The sequence below is a fragment of the Gallus gallus genome, chromosome 5 (assembly GCF_016699485.2).
Source record: "Gallus gallus isolate bGalGal1 chromosome 5, bGalGal1.mat.broiler.GRCg7b, whole genome shotgun sequence".
In the NCBI taxonomy this organism is placed as follows: Eukaryota; Metazoa; Chordata; class Aves; order Galliformes; family Phasianidae; genus Gallus; species Gallus gallus.
In genome coordinates, this window is record NC_052536.1 from 17928774 (window position 1) to 17952977 (window position 24204).

The 24204-nt window shown below is 40.0% G+C and overlaps 1 protein-coding gene across 1 annotated transcript; it reads right to left on the bottom strand.

Annotated features, from left to right (window-relative positions):
* Window positions 1–682: 682 nt before the first annotated feature.
* Window positions 683–23457, bottom strand: FBXO3 (F-box protein 3). The gene is made up of 11 exons (XM_427051.8): window positions 20095–23457; window positions 16284–16373; window positions 14168–14331; window positions 12747–12861; window positions 8526–8730; window positions 7110–7155; window positions 5130–5214; window positions 4167–4289; window positions 3635–3750; window positions 3050–3240; window positions 683–1792 (listed from the first exon to the last, which is right to left on the bottom strand). The coding sequence occupies exons 1-11, from the start codon at window positions 20730–20732 to the stop codon at window positions 1667–1669; spliced, it is 1899 nt and encodes a 632-aa protein (XP_427051.7). The 5' UTR covers window positions 20733–23457; the 3' UTR covers window positions 683–1666.
* Between the last annotated feature and the right edge of the window lie 747 nt (window positions 23458–24204).

The following is a 24204-nucleotide window of genomic DNA, read 5'->3' on the forward strand; positions in this document are numbered from 1 at the left end:
GATCCTGTTTCTGACTACGGCATGGCCTTGACCATGACAGTTAGCAGTTGCTAAAACACACATCAGGTAGACTGCACTGCAATAAGCTCTAGTTCTGCTAAATACTGGTTTCCCAACCTTTATTCACTGATCCTTTTAACAGATGATGAGCCTTCTGTTAAGAAACAGCATTAAGCCACAATCATTTTCAACACGTTTTCTTCTAACAGTTAATACTGAAGGGGCTTCCAAGTGAAAACATGTTTAACCTATTCTAGTAATTAACACTGCTGTTCAGGCTTCAGTGAGAAGCAACATTATTATTATTATTATTATTATTTTACCCCTTTGGATGTTACACCTGAAGAACTGTTGCAGGGGTCACATTCAGTATTCATCTGTCTGCCACTGTGGAAGATCTATCCGAATGCTGTGTGGCACAAGAGAAAGATGAGCTCATTGAGAATCCAGTGACTATAACAATGACTTCTAGGAAACAAACAAACAAACATTCAGACTTTCTGTAACAGCTGTAGCTATTCAGCAATTGAAAGATCCAGTTGTAACAACAATATAGTGGTATTACTCATCGGAGTTACTAATTCTGGATGTAAAGAAAACGAATTGACTACAGCAAAACTAGCTACCAGTTCTGTTCAAGTCTCGTCAGAAGCATTCCCACGTAACACTTCAGAGCAAAGAAGGCAGTTAAGTTGTTTATTAATGACAATGGAAACAAAATAAAAGTGATAAAGCAAACAGATACTTCTTTAAATATAAAGATTCTAGTCATCTGGTGTTCTGTCAGGCTCCTTTTGTTTGTTTGTTTTTTTGAGGGGGGATTCAGGAGGCATAGTTACAAAAATCCGCAGAGGATTTGGGGAAACATGATACTTCAACATAAATCGTCAACTGGGGCAAAGTCTGAACAGCAAACATCATATAATGAAAAACTCAAAACATATTTACAAATGCATACTTTGTAGTCATTGAGAAATTTCTTTACCGAGTGGCAGATGATGCATGTACACTACATTCTGAAAAGGCATTATTCAATCAGAGTCACTTAGCATAAAATTAAGCTGAAAGACAGATTGTCTAAAAATAAGGCCAGTTTCACTCCAAATTTATCTGACAATCAGAATTTTCTGGTGGTTCTACGTTAATTAAAAGAGCGTAAGAGCACCTGATCTAACCCAAACAGGATATATCAACCAACCTGCAAACATCATTCCTAGCAGAAATTACCAACAGTGGAAACTCACGAGAAAGGACAATATACACCTCTTTTGCCTCCGTGTCTATTGCTAATTTCAAATGCTTGTATAAAAACAAATCCCCACACCATATTTGCAATGTGATCATAAATAGGCAATGGTTTAAAATTGCAACATATGATTATCTCAGACTATCACGCTGTTTTGCACCTGGGAAAAAAGTGAACAAAACCCAAACACCTTTCTCTTTTTCTACTTCCCTCCCCCTCCCACCCCCCCCTCCCCAGCACTTCCAAACCAGGAAAAAAAAAAAAGAAGTTATACTCTGATGAATATTAGAGCTGGCACCAACATTCATGCTAGTTGCCCTGACGAGCAACAGGAAGTTCATTTACAATAGTCAGAAATATTTTTATGCACTAGCCCCAAAGAGTTCAGCTTCTGAAAACAGCTTTGGAAAAAAAGTCCCATCAGGTGTGATGTGGGCAGCGTCCAGAAGGTGCAGGAATGTCCATCACTCTACGGCGGTCTTCATATTCATCAGTGTCTGTGGAATCTTCGTCTTCATCCACTGCATATTCATTATGATTTGTTTCCTAATACAAGACACATTCATATTTGATTAAAATCTTGTACTTCACCAACTTAAAAGCACAAATGTTTGTCCAGAAAAATAAGAAATCTAAATTATCACATCAATTAAGTGAGGTAGATACTGTACCCATGTCTTAAAAAAAACCAGTTCCTTAAAATTATCAAGCTTTGTTTATTCTAGAAATCATGTTGCCAAACTACTTGATCTTCATCTCAATAAATTTCCATCAGCCTTAATTATTCCATACGTACAGCTACGTGGAATCACAATCTGGAACCTCAGTTGTACCAGCTTCCTTGGTGGCTCATATTTTAATGCAAGCAGTTTAAAAACAAAGGGTCATTACTACTTTTAAAAGTAGTGGTAGAGCAGGAGAGATAAAACCAAATGATTTTTACAGTCAGATACATTGTAATCTCTTCCACTCATAAAGGTAAGCTAGAAATATTTTCCACTACACGTACGACCTCTGCTGGCGCTTTCTGTTATAGCTACCGGTAACATGATTTTTCAAATACACTTGGTCCTGTTTTTCCAAGGCAAAAGTAGAGGCCTATCCCTGAGGAAACACTCAGTTACTTGCACAAAGATTTTAAGTTCTATCTGAACTAGTCACTAAAAAAGAGCTATGCAAGTCACAACATAAATAAAGCCACCACATCTAAATGTTCCAGAACAATAAGAAAAATTAAAGTTAACTGGCAATCTCCAAACCACAATGATAATTAACAGCAAGCTAAATATCTTTCTGATTTACCAACTCATTAAGAGAGTTAGTGAAATGCACCTCAAGTGAAAACTAAACATCAGCAGGATCCTTTTAAGAAATTTAAATTGGTAGCATTGCATGTCACAACAAGAAGGATACATGGCTTTACCAGTGTACCAACTGACTGAAAAGACTACCACAGTCTTCAGACTGACTTAGGCTTAGAAGTGTGTTATCAATCTGAATGCTGTTCAGCGCTGTGAATTTTGCAACATAAGTGTTTTCTTATCAATAAACATTCCAGAAGCTCAAAAAAGTTCACATAATGGGAAGCTGTCCAGGTATCTGACTGAGTGATACTTCCAGATTTTATGTTTTAAGTGAAACGGATCTCAAAGAGAGTTGATTCTCAAGGAAAGGATTACAACTGAAAAAAGTAATCACTGAAGTTTAGACACACAATTACATTCTACTATTAAGACTAATGTTCAGTGAGAACGGGAGGTGAGAGAGAAAATCCAAGATAAGCACAACTGCATCTTTGCTTACCATTCGTGCTGTAGACACCTTGAAAGTTGGACACACCATATGAAATCTGGGAATTGTAACATTAAAGAATTTTTCCTTGTAGTAGAGACAGTGGAAGGTGTAATACCCCTCCATATATCCAGACGTTGTGGAAAAAGTAGTACAGCTGGTATATTCATAGACTCTCCCTGGGCTGATTATTGGAAACTCCCCTGTTGATAAGATGTTAGATCACAGTAAGTAAGAGCTGATGTCTAACTGCATTTTAGCACTTTGCTAGGGCAGCGGCACCCTGTAATATTCAGGCAGATCATTTCAGATTCTAGTAGAGGCAGAAATGATGCTCTGTAACTATTCGAATTAAAAAGAACTGTTTGAAGAAAGATTGACTGTCAAGGTGTCAAAACTACACTTGCAAAACAACTTTAAAGATTAAACGGATGCACATTTCTTCCTTTCAAGCAATGAAATCATGTTGATACAAACCACATAGCTACACTACTACCATGTCACCATAAAGAATGGCTAATATACATGTTATGAAACTTATGCTACTAAACACCAAAACATTCACCATTAGGTTTATAAAAGTAATCTTTTGCTTACCAACTACTCCAGGACCTTGAACTTCTTCTACATCACCTTTGGCATTCGTTATTCTCCAGTATCGACTGTCCAGCTGACAAGCCTTCTCAGGAAGAGCATCTTTGGACATTTCGATTCTAGAAGCCAAACAGCACATTTAATGATTATGTAACTACTTCCATACATTTTAAGAGCTTTGGCAGTCTTAGGGTATCTCTCAAAGCAGACTGGGAAAAAAAAAAAACCACCAACAACTTACAGTAAAGTATACTGAATCAGTTGCCAGTATCCACCTATATGTCTCTGCTCACTATCATTATTGCTCCCTTTCTGAGTCACCTGTAACTTTTTTACCAACTCGACGGATACCTTATGTAACTGACCAGGTAACATTTAAATGGCTGTTAACATACTGCATGTTGTGCACGTTCAGATGCATTCAATTAATTTCAGTAACTTCACAAATTTATGCACAGTATTCATAATATTGATGATGTGAACTCTGCAAAGGCCTTTCCTGTGGCGTTTTATGTTGTTCAGTTATTATTCTTACCTGATTCTGTAAGTGAAGAAATAATGCGGTGGATGTACAGAACTGAGTTCAGGTAGAAAAGATGTGGATACAGAAACAGTAATATCTCCTGTGGTAGCAACACATTCTTTATCATGTACATACCTACAAAAAAGAAAACATTACATTTGCAAGTAGCTGTGCACATTCAATGCAGAAAACTAAACACATGAAGTGATTAATTAATCACTACTAAGAGCACTGTAGTGCTAGATTTAAAAGTAATTCTGAGTTTTTCATCTGGTAGTTAAGTAAATGATGTACGCAGTGTCTTCATTACATACACTTCCCAAACTCATACAGCTTATCTCTTCCTATCTGCATTAATGCTTGCATTAAGCTAGGTACATAATTTTGTCTGAAATCAATGAAGATACTTGGTTATTAAGGATGTGCTCTTACGCTATTTATTCCACAAAAACCTAATAAGTCCTATAGTAAATTGATTCTCAGATCAAGAACTTGCGTTCTGTAGAACCCCAGTTTGACAAAACTAAGGCTTTTATTTATACTTAGAAGAAATTATAAGTACAGGATTATTTAAACACCAGAACAAGTCCTGTTCATTTACTTACTCAGTACAGTGTTACTTTAAGAGATCAGTTCAATGGAACAATTGCTGTCTTAATAACTCAGAACAGCCCTGCAGCTGTAGCACATGCATTGCAAACAATAAATAATATGGTGTTAGCTAAGCTTCAGAACAACTACTTTGCAAAATTCCAGTCCCATTAATATAAATTACAAACTCAAGTTTCTGGTAAATAAAAAATAAATGTATTTAAACATTCTCTTTTGAAGCTGTATCTGCAATATTTTGTGCACTCCCTCCTCCCCCCACTATTAGCTTTTATATCCGATACCCATAACGACTTATAAAGAGGTCCACATTGTAAAAGAAACATCAACATACTGCAGTGAGGCTTTAAGTCTCGGTCACCATACCTGAAGATCTGGTCTCTGATGATAGGATAACCACCAGTTACCACTTTGTTTACATAGGACGTAAACCATTCCAAGTAAGATGTACCTAGATGTCAAAGAGAAGTGTTTGTAAGGATAGGCAAGTTTACCACTAAGAACATTTCCATAAACAGTGTAAGGCAAAAGCTTAATTTTTTAATATTTCACAATAAATTCTCAGACTTTCTTAGATGAGTTAGCCAATATTCCAGTCCATTCAACCAAGTAAGCTCATATGGAGCAACCAACCTAGAACTAAGAGTGTGTACTTGTAGTTCTACATAATCAAAGAAAATCTTAGCTAAGTGTTTTGCAATATAATCATAGTTTTCAAATGCTGGTGCCTCTCATCATGCTTTCCTTATTGTGACTATTCTCCTATAACTCGAAAGAACACTAATTTAGTGGTGCATCCTACTTGTATAGCTGTTTCCAGCTAGTCCACCTACAAGAGGCATGCAAGGCAGCTGGTGGATTTATGAACTTAGCTTTGATAGGCAAGTTTCCACATTAATTCTTCCTAAGAAATCTGTTCACAAATTGCAAAATTTCCCTTTCTTTAAAACAGGGGTGAGGCATAGATGTACTCTGCATTCCTATTACAAGCCCATAAGAATCATCTTAAAGTCACTCAAAACAAGTTGGGATTTTCCTTAACATACAGCTCATTGCTTGAGAAAAGGTTTTTCACACATCTACAGCCATTATTAAGGAACAGCTTGATTTCTAAGCAGACAGTCAAGCTGTCAAATTTAACTTTCAGAGAAACAAGTTTCATACAAGATACTGGCTTTACTTCTAGCCATACATTTTCTAAGCATTGTGATAAAGAGTTCAGTAGAAAAGTACACAGAGTTCTTCAATTATTTGTCAATATTACTCACACAAAACCATATTTAAAGTAACTGAAATACTAAGAAATCATTATCCTAACCTTCACTGAGCTGTTATCGAGTACTGATCACTCCTCTTAGATTACATGTACTTACCACTTGTTTTTAGTGAGAGCTACGTGTACTGTCCTTTGAACTTATGGAAGTCTATGTTTATTATCCTTCTTTCTACCACTAATCCACAAAATGCAAACTGCTTATAAAGTAACTCTGAACGGAGAAAATTACTTCATACTATCAATCAGTACACAGAAAGGTTTCCTATAATTAGAGTGGTGAAGAGTTTAACTACCTTCAACCCAAACCAGTAATGGTGTAAAATGATTTCTCCCTATTAATATACCCTAAGAAATGCATGAAGCTAGATTTTAATATTAACATTGGAACTCCTCAAAACACACCTGCTTTCCCATTGAGTGAAATTAATTTAGACACAGCCACAGTAACCAGACTCCAGTGAATTAAAAAAAAAACAAACCATGAAAACAGCATTCCAGTCAGTGCACATGTCAGACAGATGATCACAATGGATTACCACATAACCAAATGACACTTTTCTGTCATTTCTTTCTTCCTTTATCTTCTGAATAAAGGAAATCAATAGAATCAAAATTCAGGAAGGCTTTCTTCAGTAGCCATGGTTATAGTTAATTAGATTTCACTACAGGACACAAAATATTTTGAACGTTTAACACTGTTGTAAAAACTACTGGGGAAAAAAAAAAAAAGCAACTTTGTATCCTCTTGGATGTTCTATTTAATAGCCACTTACATCACACCCATGACGCTTAATTTACAGCCTTTGCTCATCTTGTTAGGCAGGTTAATGCACTGTAAAATTGGTATACAAGACACAAGGAAGGACAAACTTTAATAGGGAAATCATTTTAAGTAACCACTGATGCTTTAAAGCAGGTTAGTCTTAAAAGTACCAGACAAGATTTAGAACACTTGCTTTGTTCAAGTCAACTGCATTGCACAGTTTGATTTAATCTGACAAAACTTGGCATCTATTTCCTAAACAGGGCAGTTAAAACATTTTGAATAATATTTTATTCTGAAGTATTACCTGTAATGAACATATCAATAGCAGATGGATTGCGAGCCATTTGGTCCTGAAACAGAAAGGAGGTTACAGATGTATTAAAATTTAAGATCTGAAATGTAACATAGGAAACGCCTTCCCTATATCCACTAAACTTCTTAATTCATCATTCTATCTCAGTCAGATTTTCAAATATATAATAAAAAACACAAATGCCTGCCCCTGAGAATGTTCATCTCATAATTATACATACAGTTTTGATGTTCCATTAAGGCTCATCAGATTTAAGACATCATTACAGAAAAGCAAACAAATTATGCCTTATGTCTCCAAGAACAAAGACTATAAAACCTCTGATTAATCTGCTCCAGTGTTCAACCACACTCACTGTAAAGAGTTTTTTGCCTATGTTCAGATCAGGTTTCCAGTGCCTCTTCTCTGTCATTGGCTTCCCTGGGAAAAGACATGTTCTGACTTCTTTATGGCCCGTTATCAAGTATTTCTGAACACTGATAAAACCTTCAGAGCCTTCTTTTCTCCAGACTAAACAACCTCAGCTCCTGTACTATCATACTCCTACCTGAAAAAAGCAGGGCTATTCATAACACAAGCATGCAATAACCTTTCAGGCTCCAGTGCGTTATCCAAAAGTTTTGAATACTTAATATAACACAAATGAGCATTTTAACATCCTTCAAGTAATCCATTATCAAAACACTTCCTAAAGATCTCGTTGTTACATGCTTTGAAAACATACAGCCAGGAATTCCACAGCAGGAAGATTTTTTCTTCTTCACTCATCCCACTGCTGTGGTGGGGGTGGTTAAAGAAGGGGATAGGTAAAGTATTTTTAGGTATTAACATCTTTAAGCTTCAATAGCAACAATAATGCCTATCTTAAAATTTTACAGCTACAAGAATTAAAAAAAAAATACTCAAATAATTAAGACTATAACAGATTTGTTCAAGATGAATTTGTTCTCTCACTGCAAAGTAAGTCTTGCTTAAAACCTAGAGGGCTTATTGTAGTAAGTCCACATTCATCACATCTGGAAGAGGAGATTCTGCATATCTTCCATAGCAGAAAAGCTTTTCCTCCTTCAAGAAACAAGGAACAGAGTACACACCTGCCACAGTTTCAACAAATTTAGCTAACATATTACAATACAGGTAATTGCATTAGCACAAACCTATAAAAACTGCTATAGCCATTTGAAAACTGTTATAGCCATTAATGACTTAATGCAAGTTTCTTTCACTTAATAAATTCTCCATTCCTGAGCTTTATCTGATGGCAGTTCGGGGACAAGTAACTAGAACTAACATGCTGTCTAATGCCATTCACCTCATGCTGAGATTTTCACCTATCAGCAAACACGCAAACAGGTACTATCAACCGTTACAGATCTACATTCACAAGTATAAGCATATCCTTCTTACTGGACATTGATAGAAGATCTCGTATTTATTCCGTCCTTCCACGCTCTCCAGGGCCATGTACTGACTCAGGCCAGTATGAATGCAGAAGGTCAGGGGAAGGCATTGTTTCAGGCCTAGTCTCTGTTGAAAGCCTCCAGCGGCCGTGTCAATATCCAGCAAGTCTTCAGAGCGGTAGTGGTTTGACAGTGCCATACTTCCCATCAACCTTAAGATGGATATGAACAGAAGATATCACTCAAAATGCAAAGAAAGCTTTCAATCTAACAATGCTATAAAATCCTATTAGAGCTATATTAACCCCAACAATAACAGTCAGAAGCAGAGACAAGTTTTAGTTCTCAGTACCAATCTTCTTAAAGGGAGGCTTGGTTGCTTTCACACTTTCTTGTACATTTTATCTACCTTAGAGAACCATTTTAAACTGCTCAAGATTCCTATTCTGTCTGCAATTACTTCAAAGAAGCTGTAGGCTACCTATCCACAGTTGGCACAATTTCCTATGTAGCTTAATGTAATAATAGCCAAAGATAGCTCACGTTTTGTGCAAGTTAATTCCAATACTATCAAAGCATCCGTGATTTTTCAATTAGGATAACAAGCTCCTATAGCAACAGACATTGATCAAAACCATGGGCTAGGTGATCTATGCTTTGGAGAAAAGGTTGATAAGTAAAGAAGGAAAACAACTATGGAGTCAGAGAGATTAAAATCTCTGCATAAAAACTAAGGCAGAAAGACACAAAGTCACACAAGGAAAGAATGAGAAAGCATCACACGACAAGACCATTATGTGTCTAATTTTTCCTCTAGTTTTTTGTAAGCATCACTACAAAAGATGGGATACCGTTGCTTTTTTTACAGCGTGAAAATGACTCTGAAGTCTGCATAGGAGGCTCCTGAGATAGAAAACAAATACAGACACTTGGAAAAAAAAATTATTTTCAGATTAGTACAAATAACAGATTTAAAATGAGGGTGAGCATCAGAACCTGCAGCTAACATTGATATGACTGAAAGATGAGAGCTAGGCTGAAAATAAAAAAAAGCAGCATACATTTAATCTTAATAGATGTGCAGATAATGGAGAAACGATAAAAAGGGATAATGTGATTAAAGTCATCACCTACAAGAGCATGCACTACAGCAGCGTGCCTAGCAAGAAGAGATGACTACAGTTGTCAAAGCCAAAGAAAAACACACTGCAGATAAGTTTTTGTGTATGACACGAAAGAATGGGTAGGCTTCAGGCTTAGCCTCGGTGTCAGCAAGGTCACAAGCTTTAGAGAAAACTTTGCATGGTAAAAAGCAAAGTGAACAATTTTAAGTGGGACTTAAAATAAGTGGACAGGAGTTCTGTACAAACCCTTCATTTTTGGTCCTCCTTACCAGCATTTTGGCTTCTGTATTTGAGAAGTCACATCACCTAGATTTTATTTGTTTAAAAATTCAGGGCTCTCTAGAGGAAATATCCAAACAAGTCAACATCATGATTTCTAATAACTCAGTGTCTAAACACATACATGTGTTAAGTATGAACCAAATATGAGACTATCTGACAATGTTTTGTTAAGAATTACACTTTAATGCCTCCTAAATTTGGGTTACTTTACAGATTGTTTTTAAAACTCAGCAAATATAGGAATATATTATTTCAATCAGGCTAATGGCATGAGATTAATGAAAGCAGCAGTTAGACTAACAAATGCACTGCATATAAATATGTTTTTATGTAACTGATGTGGGACTTGGAGACATTTGGAAGGACGACATAAAAAATATATGAGATATTCTTATGAAACAGCAGGACACATTAAAAGTTTACAGATCAATGTGCTACACATCATCAATTTGGAAAAAGGCCTGAAATAACAGAGTTCACCCAGTTTTTGCATTTGTAAGAATACGACAGATCTGCAACAACAGCTTTCTCATATTATTTTTGTGGTTTTTTTCCTGTTTGGCAGAATTTGGCTGACATTCTCCCAAAGCTCTGAAAGATGAGATATTTTGCCCAAGGTTCGTTAGCGCAAGAAGTTGATCGAAGTAATTAGAAAGCACTTAAATTCTAATGCAACGTCAATGATAACACAGGAATCACAATGGAATTTGCACAAGAAAACTCTTAGAACAGGGAACAAACAAAACCACCAGTATCCACTCCAAAATCCAGACTTCACATTTCACTTATTTTTAGAGGTAGCTGTTAGTCACTAAACTCCAAGGTCTATCTACCTGAACAAACTAGAGTGGGCCACTGACAACAACTGAGTATTCTTGATACAACAGTTAAGAAAATATTCCTAAGACTAAGACTGATTAGTCCTCCAATAAATGGTCCTTCAATAATGTCATTTAATAGGTTAATGTGGACTGAACTAGAAATTGTATCAAGATTGAAGCACTAGAAGATAAGCTTCTTGACTTTAAAACAGTACATTAATTTATTTTTCTCCTGTTCCCCAAAGAGGTAAACAGCCACAACCTTCTCTTCCTCATCCAAGTAAACAAACTTGTAATCTACACCTCCCCACCCATGCTCCCTTCTGATTTGCCTTTCACTAATGTTCTCAGATGCAAACTTTTGCATACACTAAGCTTTTGCTGGCATTATGAAAGCAGTGACTCAAGGCACAAGCTGCCACATGTCTGTATGATCTAAGTTGCTCCTACCTTGGGCAACAGGTTCCATTCCTCTCATTTTTCCATATGTAGTCTTCTTAAAATCCAGGCAAAGACTCCCAGAGCACGGAGCAATGACTGGCATCCACATCTAGACCCAGTGTCCTACATTTTTGGTCTAACACACCCATCCTATAAACTCACCAACTTCTGCCTCCTAGATCTTACTGGTATTCATGTCCCACTATGGAGCATGAACTGTGGGGTCAGCAAGCAAGCCTGCCCCAAAGTAACACTGCATCTTCTACTTGCAGTGTGACACCCCTTCCTATTCCAGGGTCTCACCTGTCAGAATAATTGGTCCACCAGTGGGGTTTGTCAAGAAGTATTTAGGCTTGTACCTTCCCTTTGAGGGCACAGCAATAGGTCACAGCCCACTGGCAGTTATCTGAACTGAAGGTCATGCCCAAATGCACCTGTCCCTTGCTGCAGCCCCTCCACAGACACACTGCTCATCAAGGCAGGGTGTAATGGGAGTAGAAGAGCAGAACACACACAAACTGCAGAGCTGCATTCTGATCACTTCCAAGTGATCAGACATAGTAAACATTGAGCCATATTTGCATTCATAAAAATTTTAGTCATCCATTGATCAACAATAATGTATTTGCAGTTACTAACTACCACTTTTTACTCTATCAGGTAACAGAAGGAAACATTTTCAAAATGGAAAGAGCTATCTCATTTAAAACCTATAGAACTAAGTAGGACACTACTGCTACTCTGAAAAAAAAAAGTTATTTTCTAAGGAAGGAAACAAAACTAGAAGTCATACTTATGCTTGCAAAAAATCATTTCCCATATACCCATTGCACTTATAACACCAGAATTAGAGGAAGCTGTGCCTGCTTTATCAGTGAAGGTTTTGTCAGGGCAACATGAAAGCACTGCTTAGTAGAGACACTGCAATGATTTGCCCTAGCTTTTTATCTTTTGCTAACACTTGCGTTCATTCATCAAGTGCTGACCTGCTACATCTTTTCATAATTGGAAGATACAAATCCATGCGCACTTGCCTGCATGCTAACCTTGATGTAAAAGGAGTTTTTAATTGCTGATACATAATCTTAAAATCTTCTACTTGGAAAATTTAATTTGCAAAATTGATGTTTAGATTCTACTGAGAATGACTACCTGGTTTGGAAGTTATTCCTTAGCCATTTCTCAAGAACAGAAGTTACCAAATCATGAAGACTGCAGTCTGAGTCTAGTTCACTTACATAACACAAAGCAAAACTTCAGGAGAGCAGCATGCAGTGGTATGTTAACAGTTTGAAGTTTCAGTTATTAAAAAAATAAATAAATAAAGGCATTCAAGGGAATGGAATCAAAGTGTAAGAACAATTAGAGCAGTTAAAAATCTATACTACATTTTCAGTTACTTCTGAGATTAGAACATAATCAACTGTACAATCAGTGTCAGTACAAGTGGTCCCTCAGTTACAATACATTCCATGTTACATCTGTCCTGGTCAGCAGACATTTGAACTCCTTAAGAAATACAGAAGATTAGCAACTTGATAAGTAGTTGCTGCAGCTCACCCAGGAACAACTAGCTTCTGTCCATTATGAATACGGAATGAACATCGATAGTCATCAGGGAGTTTGCAGCCAATCTGTGCTTCCACAGCATCTAGATCCTCTTCCTGCACGCTCTCTGTGTACAAGAAGAAACAGAGTATTACAAGGCAGTGTTAGAGGGGGGAATAAACAAGTACTGCTCCCATCTCTCAAATTTAATTGCTTTACTACTTTGGCCACAAGGCTCGTGTGCTGCTCCTGACACATGTGAATACTAGCATTTGCATTAAGACCTTTTCCTTAAAATTTCATTTCACATAATTTCATCAGAGAAGCATGGCTAGCAATAAAGAGAAATTAACCACATTCTAGACATAACTGAATGTTTTCAGTTGCCAAAGAGAATTTAACGTAGCCCCAGCACGATATATCTTCTTTTATGTTATTACAAAAGAAAATACAGGAATATATATTTCAAAGTATTTTGAAACTTGTATTTCAGAGAAAGTGAACTGACAAACATACGAGCAAGGAAAACTAGGAACACAGTTGTGTAAAAGCATGGTTCCAAGCAAGTAGCCAGAATCACTGCAAATCAAGTATTTTAAATACAAAGTATGAAATCTGTAAAGGTCTTGATCAAACAAACAACATTTAGTAACTACTGTATGCCAGGAGGCATAGAACAAAGACTACATAAATTTGGAAGGAGACAGATTATATTAACTGCTTACTTAATACAGCACCAACCTTCAACCAATGTAACAGGCATGCTCTAAGCGTAAAGGATTTATGAAGTGAAATGAACCTCTCCCCCACAGTATTGTTATTAGCTGACAGTCAGGAAATATTATTTCAAGGGTTGCTTTTTTCAGTTTCCAATCCAACCATTAACAGAAAAAAACCCTTGGCTACAGCCACCATTCATCTTGTATTTGAAGCATCAAATGTGTTGAGTGAAATTGGGGAACTTCCATATTCGATTATCAACAGAAGGGTGTAGGGAATAACTATTCTTATACTTCCACACACATTCCAAGGGGGAATTTACAGCAAGGCATCAGTTAACAGTTCAATGAAACAAAGTGTGTACTAATGGCACCATAAAGGTCTAAGGCTTGTAAGAGCTCCTGCTAAAACTTCCTATCACTATTCAAGTGCAAAAAACGAACAATTCCAATTGCTTTTTGTAGACAAAAAGAAGCTTCTGAAAGTAAAACAATGGTAAGATTTGTTCACTTCAAGACTGCATGTGGACTACTAGCAACTTCGCAAGGGCTATACATGTGGTCTGATATACTTATTTACTGGAAGGGAGAGCACATCTCTTTCACTTCTAGGGCTCCAGCAACTGATGCACACATCTAAGACGAAAGTGGTATAAAACTAAATAATAACAAAGTAGCATCCATCTACTAAAGCAAGCAGGTATCACACTGTACCTTTCAAAGAACCAATCATCCGAGGACACCGCTGTCCTAGGTACTTCTCTAGGTCATCCCAGGCTTTTTTCAGCGTAGCATAATACTGGATGTACCTTCCTAGATCAGAGTAGGTACTGACGAAGATAGCTTTCCAGCTCTGATTTCGTCGAATTTTTTCCTCACTAAGTAGGCACGAAGAAACAACTTTTAGACACCAGCCTGAACATTTTTACTTCTAAAACCAGTAAGTTAATTTTTGTCATTGGCAGAAACAGTATGCATAATACTAAGCCAGGAACACCTCTCAGTCATAGCAAGTCACACCAATCTAGCTGATTTTGACATCTATTAAACAGCAACTTGGAACAGATTTAGGATACATTTTTGGTACTTAGTATCATGGGAAAGTATGGATACACTATTTCTTTAAAGGAAGAATATTGTCTAGTATTAAGTCTTAGAACTGTTAAACAGCTAAATCACTTTGCAGGCCTTTAAGAATATATTTTTTTAATCTACTGCAGTAGTCAAATAAAGGAGTCACGAACTCCTCTATTTATCCAATAAAAAGAATTAAAGAGCAAACCTGAGAATTAAATAAGAACACCGTATGCTGATCCAGAAAGCCAATTTCTGAAAGAATTACTGCATATTCAATTCTGCTCACGGGCACAACAGCAGATTATTCAAATTCTGGCTGCCTAAAAAATGCTGACTGACATCTGACAAAGGATGTTTGCCTCCAAAAGCGTAGCAGCTCTTCCACTGTTGTGTAAGGATATATTCCAACTCCTCAGATTCCAATAAGCATGCTGAATCTAAAAGTTTTAATACAGCTCCACACATCTACATAACAATTTAGCAATTGAGATGCCTTCATATCAGCTTTATTTTTTTTTTTATTTTTTTTTTAGCTCTTGTAAGGACAAAAGAGCCTTATTTCTTGGGGAAGAGGGGCGGGAGGGATTATATTTAATCTGGAAAATTAGAAAAACTCGTGATAAAACTGGAGAGTAGAGAGGAAAAACCTAGCATGAATCATGTCTCAGCTTTATATAATTAGAATATCCATCATATGTTTACACACATTGACGTCCTACATCTGGGGAAGAATAACCCCACACACCAGTACATGCTGGGGGTCAAGGGGCTGGCAAGTGGCTTTGCCAAGAAGGGAGCCTTGGTGGATACCAAGCTGACCAAGAGACATCGATGGGCTCTTGCAGCAAAAAAGCCCAACAGAACCTCAGATGCAACAGGAAAAACATTGGCCAAGAACATTCTTTCTTTCTAGGCAGCCCACGTGAGGCTGTGTCTGGAGCACTTTGTCCAGTTTGGGGTCCACAACACAAGAGAGATATGGACATACTAGACAAGGCCTCAAAGATAATAATGGGACTGCAGTATCTTTCACATTAGCAGAGTTTAAGAGAGCTGGAACTCTTCTGAATGGAGAAGGGAAGCTTCAGGGGCATCTTATCAATACATGATAACTCCCTGATAGAAAGGTGTAAAGATGGAGTCAAACACTTCTCCACAGTGTGCACTAACAGTAGAAGAATCAAACACCAAAAACCAAAAGCCAAGAAATTAAAACTGAACACAAAGAAATACTCTTTTACTGTGAGGTAGGTCAAACACAGGAACAGGTTGCTTAGAGTGGTTATAGACTCTCCATTTTTGGAAAACCTTGTGATTTATTGGACATGGTCCTGAGCATGGTCCTTGAGCAGGGGAGCTGGATTAGATGATATCAAAAAGACCCCTTCCAACCTCAGCTACTCTGTAGTTCCAGTCACAGCAGTCGTTGATGCAGCCATCCAGGTGTACCTCCACAATTACAGTACTCAGAATATTACCACAGAATATTTGGTGTCTGAGAGTCAAGCTGCAGCTTCTCCTTCAGCTTAGGCATTAACAGGGTACCTCTATCAATCCATACAAACTTTGTTAACCCTTTTACATTCATGGCACTTTTACAGAAAATGAACATTTTTGATACCTCTAAGCTTTCATCAAACTGAAGCTAGCAAATGGTGAACATCAATCTAAGTGTTACAGGAAGTAATGTGCACAATAGCATAAGACTTTTTTTCTGTAAGCAGAAAAAAAGGCTTTAGACAACCACACTTACTCTGAAATAAGCCAGTATTTCTTGCAGTGTCTTTTCCACAATGGATCGTGGCTTGATAGCTGATTTAATCTCCGACTCAAATAGCAGCAGCTATAAATACAAAATCATTACATTTGATTGCAGAAAAGCAGCAAACTAAACAAGGATAAATACTCACCAATAAACTGTAACTTGCTTTCTCATGAAATAAATGAGAAAGCTTGAAAGTTCATTAGCTATCCTTTTTAGAGTTGTTCTTATAATGGTTAACAGTTTCCATTACAGCTGTGTAAGCCATGTACTACTTTTCCAATGGAAGTATATGCTTTGAAAACTGTCAGCAATTAATTAATTGTGTAAAGCAGGTCAGCCTGTAGGTCTTTTCCATCACAAACATAATCTGAAAGATTGAGGTATGGTTACAATCCACCAGAAGTAAGCATTCCTGTAGTGCAGGCTAGTTATTATGCTTGCTTTCTTACCTGAATTGCCCATCTCTACCTTATTTCTTCTCCCCACCACTGTCACGCTATTGAAAGCTCAATCAGTAAGACACAGAACTGTAAAGTTTCAGTGCTAGGAAGTTACTTTCCATTTTAGGTTATTTAAATAACTTATGATGGGAAACAAAGAATAAAACAGGAAAAAATACAAAGGATGGTAGACTTGGAAATAAGTACTGCAAGCTCACTCTCCTGAAGAGCATACATAAGCTCTTGCCATTGTATTACAGGTAACATTGCTGCTTCAGGAAATTAAAAGGAATCACATCTTGCCTTCGCAAAAATGCTGCACAGTGCAGTATGAAGAAAAATTGTAGGATATGGGTTGGAAATTGGCCTCAGAAGACACTCAAGCGTCCCTGATGCAATGAGATATCAACATATGACCCATATTTTCCCAGTGTCTGTTAACTTGCTTTTTAAAAGCAACAATGGAAGTAACGTCAAAAGAACAAGTCTGTTCCTCTGCTTACAGTTGAAAAGCCTTTCTGAATAGCATAGCTGATATCGACAGGAGGAAAATCTCAGTATATTTATGTGTGGCAAAGCGTCAGCAACATGCAGAGCAGTAATACAGGAAAAGATTAAGTTATTCAAAGAGTCACAGAATTTTAAAGGAACAATTGTCTCATTCACCCTAACCCAAACACCTGACAATGAACCTCCTCCTTCCTCTTCTGTGTTTGAGCAGAATTGTCAGTTATGCTTTGAAGAAGCTTGCAGGAAGATACCACCAGTACAGATGTAGCATCACCACTCTGGTACCCTGTTCTAACACTCGATGTGTACGCTTTAATAGCTGTGATTAACATCTAAATACTCAAAATGAAGTTACTAAACTTTAACTTTGGGTCATTTTCATTGTTTTCTTCCTTCATGTAGCTCAGAAATTGGCAAATCATAAGGACTAACAGTGCAAACGGACACAGTTATAACGATGCCTCTAAATCCTGTTTTTGATAAGCTAAATCAGCCGCATTCTATCTCATGCTGAGACTGCAGAATTATTTGTGTTTATCTGCTCAATTCAATCTTTTTTAATTTTTTTTTTGTCCCCCATGTCCATGATAAGTTGTTCAAACCAGAGCTGTATTAGTATTTCAACAAACTAAAGTGATTCTCCAGTATGCCCTGCAATTACTCTTCTGCCCTCAACGTCAGAAATACACTCGCTTCTATTACGGTATCAAGTTCAACCAATGAGACACATCAATTGATTGCTGTAGCCCTTGGAGCTTTTTATTCATCACCTTTCACTGGCACGGTCTCGCACTTTTTTGTTGCTCAGAATTAGAGCTCACTTATTTGACTGGTCAGCTTGACCAGAACACACACCTCTTGTACCATTGCTGTGCTACTTCACCAGTCTTTGCAGCATTTGTAAGTTTGAACGGCTTCGCTTTTAAACGTGAAACTGTTCAACACTTATCAACGGCTTGCACTTAGAATTTAATAGTAATCCCAGCAGAAACCCCCCAGAGACACAGTGTTGTTTCATGGCTGCTCACGAATAACAAGAGCTTGGCATTTGGCAATGTGAGAACTTCATTGGTGACATTTTAAAGGTTTATTTGTAAATAAAAACATCCTGATGTTAAATTCCTAGCTGAAATCTGTTATCTGAGTGTTATTGGAACAGGTGGAGTCACTATCCCTGGAGCTTTTCAAGAGAAGCATAGATGTGGCACTGAGGGACGTGGTTCAGTGGTATGGCAGGGATGGGCTGACAGCTGAACTAGATGATCTCAGTGATCTTTCCAACCTTAATGATCAACCAAGCCTATAATTGCTTGGAAGAAAGAAGTCACTGTGGTAACAGCGTAACACGTGGCTTCAAACACGGTCAAAGATTCAATTAAAACCATTCTCATTAATGACATAAACGTTGGGGTTTTTCAGTATTTAAGGGCCACCAGGCTAACCAACCTGTGGAATACTGGGGAAATGGGAATGTCTGTGATAGTGTATGTACACGTGCCACTAAAACAAAGACAAGCAAGCCAGAGATGTCCTTGATTAAAACCCCAAGTACCACGAACTGAAAGCTGAGCAAAACTACCATTACTGAACTTACAAATAAGAAACCTAACTAGTGTTTAATTGACCTCACATATTCTTCCCGTTTCATCAAATCTATAACAAAAATAGGCATTAAGCCTAACTGCCTTCACTGTATTGTTGTCAACTACTAAGTCATCTCCACGGAGTTTACCCACTTACCCCATTGTTAAATGTTTTGCTTCCATTATGCTTCATCCCATTTCTGCTGCCTACTTAACATAAGGCTCCCTGATGCCTTCGGCTTTCCTCACTCTTATTTACAAAAAGGAAAACAACGGATAACGTTCTGTTTGATTCACACACGTTCCTCTCTCTAAAGAAACACTGATTTCAATCACTGCCACTGCTCACACCTCATTGGTAAGGCCTTAGCTAAAAAACACATTCTCATCTCCGCCGCCTGACCCGCAGCTCTGACATCCACCCAGCACGGAGCAGCTCGCAGCCCTCATTCAGGTTCTGCTGCTGGCGAGGTGCTCCCGTCTGATTTCATCTGGTTTTCCCCAGCCCCAAACAACGGCCCATTCAGACCACTGCCTGCTCCGCTGGCAACAGAACTGCCCTTTGTTTGCCCACACATATCGGAGTTTCAGAGAATTACTCATTCCATCAACTCGGCTATTGGTTCATCTCCGCTTGGTAATTTAAATACAAATAAAAACAACAGGTAATGGGGGAAAATGGTGAACGTTCCCTTTCGCTTAACGAAACAACACTGCTGTTTTAAGCGCGCAGTGCTTTAGGATGCCTTCTCTAGAAGCAGCCAAACGTTTCCCCTGCACGGCGACATATGTTTTTAAGCGCTGCGCCCCGCTCGCTGCTTCGCCTTCACGTCTGTCACATCCCCCCCACACACGCTTCTCCTGACCCCGTTTGCCAGCACGGCGGCCCGCGCACACAAAAGTTGTGCAACGGCGGCCACCGGCAGCCCCGGCCGAGACAGGCGGCCCGCCCCGCTCCGCGCGGCTCCCACCCGGCCGCTTCTCCCTCCCCGACACGGCCGACCCGGCGGCCCCTCCGTGCCGCCCCGGCACGGCCACGGGGCGGCACGGCGCACCAGCCGGCCCGGGAGCACCGAGGCCGCGGAGGGGAGCGGACCCCGCCGCCGCCGCCACCGCTCTCCTGACCCGCGGCCCGGCGCCGCGCGGGGCCCGGGGAACGCCTCCCGCGCCTCCCCCACCTCCCGCCGAGGCCGGGCTCGGCCGTCCTTCCCTCCCCCCGGCAGCGCGGCTCGGAGGCTTCCGCGAAGCCCCGGGCCCGGCCTTCACCTCATCAGATCCCGGTAGTCGAGGAAGCTGAGGATGAGCAGCAGCGGGTCGGTGGGCAGCAGCTCCAGGCTGAGGGCCGGCGGCTCCATGTCCAGGGGCGCCGCCATCTTGCGAGACGTCCCACCGCTTCGCCGCCGGGGCCGCCCCTCGCGCCGCTCCGTTGTCGGCGGGGGCGATCCGTAGCGCCCCCTGCCGGCCGCTTCGCCGCTCTGCGTCCCGCTGGCGGCTCCGCCACCTGTCCCCGCGGCGCCCCGCCGCTGCCCCGTGCCCCAGGAGGGCGAATTTCCCTTGCGAAGATTTCCATCTGGGGATGGCCCACATTTCACCAGCTCGGTGTCGTAGTGCTCCCAATGGACGATAATAAATGGGCAACAGCGATACTGGGGCAGCGCGGAAATGGCGGTCAGAATCTGAGGTCTGCTAACGCGGCGTCGCTGAGGTGAATACAGAGCACTCTGGTTTCCTAGGGCTCGTATTGGATTTAATGGGATGGTTTGGGAGCTGATTTTACAAAATTCTGACCAGGAATGAAGCCTCGGCCTGTCACCCTCTTGCTTTTTTTTTTTTTTTTTTTTTTTTTTTTTCCTGGCATGGTTATTATTTATACATACTATTAGGCTGGCTTCACTGTGAACCATGTTAAAAGGGGCTTGGGGCCACTTCAGCGACTCAGTTTGGGATGCAGTCTAAACACCCTTCAATGGCACACAAGAAATGGAGCAGTGAATTGCAGTACGGGAGCTTTGTGCCCACTGTATCCATCATAGTGATATTCATAGTCTGTTCTTAACTGAGACCATTTTATACAGGCTACAACACAAAATATCTTTTAATCGTTTAAACCATAAATCTTCATATAACATCTACGGCAACCTGACCTTAACCTCCATATGTTTGGCCAAGTTCGATAAGCTTTGCTTCTTACCTCTGAATCCAAATGAGAGAAATGCCAGAAGACGATAAGAAACCACAGGACGTAGGTGGGCGTAAGGCATTTCCCAACCCCTGTGTAGTTTATGCCCTGACCTATGGAGCTATGACCCCTGAGCATGCCAGAACAGGGCTTTGCAGCTGGCCTTCCTCTGAGTTCATTCAGTGCAATTAGGCCACTGAAACCCCGTTCATTTACTACAATGCCTCTTACAGCCACCACTGAGAATAGAAGGGCCCAAGAAAGCATGTATAGTTATTATATTGATAATATTATTTTTGCTTTTTCACGTGCAAAAGAGAGAATAAGTCCAGGGCAAATAGGGGAAACAAGGCAATGAACTTTGTTTGGAAGTCTGATAATCTAAAATTAGCCACGACCCAAGAGTGGCTGTAACAGACGGCATGTAAGGAGAAAGGGAAAGGAAATCATAAATGGGAGCCGTGTCGTCATGCAGAGACTTCAGTGAGTCAAAGGAACACAAAGATAGATCAGTAGTCCTTTGAAAGGTGAGGGATTTACATAGGAGCTGATAAGCAAATCACTTTTCCAGGCTTCACAGGAGTCAATCTCAGATGAGATTTGAAAGATGCCAGAATGGTAGCTCTAGGGATCAGAGCCAGAACTTCAGTGAAACGCGTACGTGAATAAACTAAATATTACATATGAATGAGCTTGTTGGACATTTTAGTAACAAATGGGATTTTTGTCAGCGTACAGCTTCAGGCTTTCTCCTGACAGAATGAAACAACTGTTTTTAAAGAAATCCCCTTCTTGTTACAGCCACGTGTGCACAAGCAGTGACACCCTTCTTGAATCTCTCACACAACAGGAGATTAGCCATGGCAGCTCCAAGGTCAGCTGCAGTCAAAGGCAGCCCACAGGCCAGCTCTGGTATCCCCAAGGGTTGAACCAATGGACTTTATCTCGTGGTCACAGTGAAACGCGAGGAGCAGCTGGAGCTTACATTCAGCTTTCTGCTTCTGGACCAGATGAGGTGCGAAGAGCATAGTAATCCAGGCAGGTCCCTTAGTGCGGAAGTGTTCTGGATGAATTAGACCCTCATATCCTCCTGTCTCTGAGTCCGGCATATCCTGGGGCAGAGATGAGCTACAGAAGGCTAATAAAACTGGCCCACAGATTTGGAATTATCAGGTGACCCTATACGGCTGCTCTTGTCTACAGTGGCTGCCCAAGATTGTCACCAGGACATGTCTGCTTCTTCCCTAACTTGTGTTGGATGGGTCTGAGTGACTCCATGCTCGTCTTCTTTATTAAAATAAATAAATAAGAAGTCTCAGAGTCTAAACTCTGAAATGGCACTCAGGCATTTATTTATGTTTGCAAAGATATGAGTTCCAATTAGAGTGTAATTTTAATAGTCTTTCCTTTTTTTTTTTTCTTTCCACAGAGGAAGGGCTCCACGTTAACCCAAACTGACATAACCAAGTCTCATTTTTTTCCTGTGGTTGCTCAGTTCAGAGTTGGTTTTCCTTTCACACAGTGTACTTCGACGTCAGTCATATGTGAGATATGACCAAAAACGTAAACATTCACCATGTAATTTTCAAAAAAGACTTGCTTACTTTACAGAGCGCAAATAGCACAGAAAGACACAATCCTGGCCTCCAAAAGCTGACACATTAAATTACATGAGCAGCATAGACCAAAAACTCAGTGCAGTGGGTAACCAGCAGGGGCCTCCATCAGAGCCAATGATGGGCCTCCACCAGCAATGCTGATATCCACTCTTTTGTTTTGTATGTGTATGTGTGCCTTTGTCCATGCTGGAGTAATGCTAACAGAGAATAGCCCTGAGGAGTCCACAGGAGATCATACGTGCATGCTCCCAAGAGAGCTAATTACAAATTTGGTCAAAAAGGCCTTAATAAAGTTTTGGGAATTTACATTATTTCGCATGCTTACAGCATTTTCACTGTGTATGATTCATCCTAGGGCAGGTGTGAAAGACCCCAATGAAAATAAGCGTTGGAGAAATACTCCATGCTCTTGTGGGAGGTGTGGGGAACCCGGTTGTGTAGATGCAGCTTTTGCATTTGCCTAGAAGCTCTAAAAGCCTCTCTTTGCTTGAGGAGAATGGAGAACAATCGTGTGCCCCTTCGAAAATGCTGCTACTACTGATTCTTTCACACCTGAAAAAAGCCATCTGTATGAACCAGATAGCAGCTCACTTTTCAGCTCCACATGTTCCCTCTTTGGGTTGTTAGCTGAGATTCTTAACAAGACGACCACTGGCTGCGGTTCCAGCAGTGGGGTTTTTGGCTCTGAACACCTGTGCGGTACGAGAAAGCCTGAGCCCAGTGAACATTCATCAGATGACGGCAACAATAAATTACTGAAGTGTTGAGCCAGATTTGAAGAGGTAGTGCAAAGATAAAAGACTCCAGAAACCCTTTGCAATTCCCTTAGTCATCCATTCCCACTGAAGGCTTCTCTTTTGAAGTTTCCAGGAAGCCTCATGTGCCCTTTGCTCGTCCTTTTGGTAGGAGCTCTTATCTGCCTCGTGCAGACCCAGCCACTTTTTGCTGTACTACTCAAAACCAGTTATTACGGGATAAACAAACTGTGTTTGCTGATGCATGTTCTCGGCTCCCTTATCAGCTGAACAACACGCTTCTCATGCACGTTGGGTCAAACTCACTGCTGGTCCAGCTCCAAGAATTCCTGGGGAATTCAGTGCTCGCACCTCCTGTAAGAGAAATGCAACCATGTTGTGACAGAGTATTGTCTCACAAGTGGACCTAGAAATTCCCAGTGTTGCAAAGCATCCTCAGGTGTATAATTCCAGGTCTTATACATTTCATTAAGCTAGCAACATGGCATCTAAGCACTTCTTAATGTAGCCGTCAAGATGCTGCAAGATACTGTCAGATGGAAGGGTGTGTGTCTTAGTGTAGAAGAACTTCAGTTTTATTCAGATTATCCCTTGAAAATAAATGTCAATAAGTAAGCAGTCTGTACCTCAAAACCGACTTACAGGTGTTGTGAAATACGCTGTTAATGTTATCTGACAAGAGATGCAAGACAAGTGTTTTTTTGCAGAGGTAACCATGCCCACAGTAGCAGTGCAGAGTCAGGATGTCAGGCGCTCATACTGCTGGAGCCTGCAGCGAGGGGCTCAGCTGCCCACCACCCAGGGTCCCAGCCCTAACAGGTTC

Coding starts and splice junctions, on each gene's coding strand:
- FBXO3 (XM_427051.8), bottom strand. CDS start 20,732: ATGGTTCACAGTGAAGCCAGCCTAATAGTATGTATAAATAATAACCAT. Junction 7,156..8,525: donor AGATCTTCTATCAATGTCCA/GTAAGAAGGATA, acceptor TTTCTGTTTCAG/GACCAAATGGCTCGCAATCC. Junction 5,215..7,109: donor TATTGATATGTTCATTACAG/GTAATACTTCAG, acceptor TTTGACATCTAG/GTACATCTTACTTGGAATGG.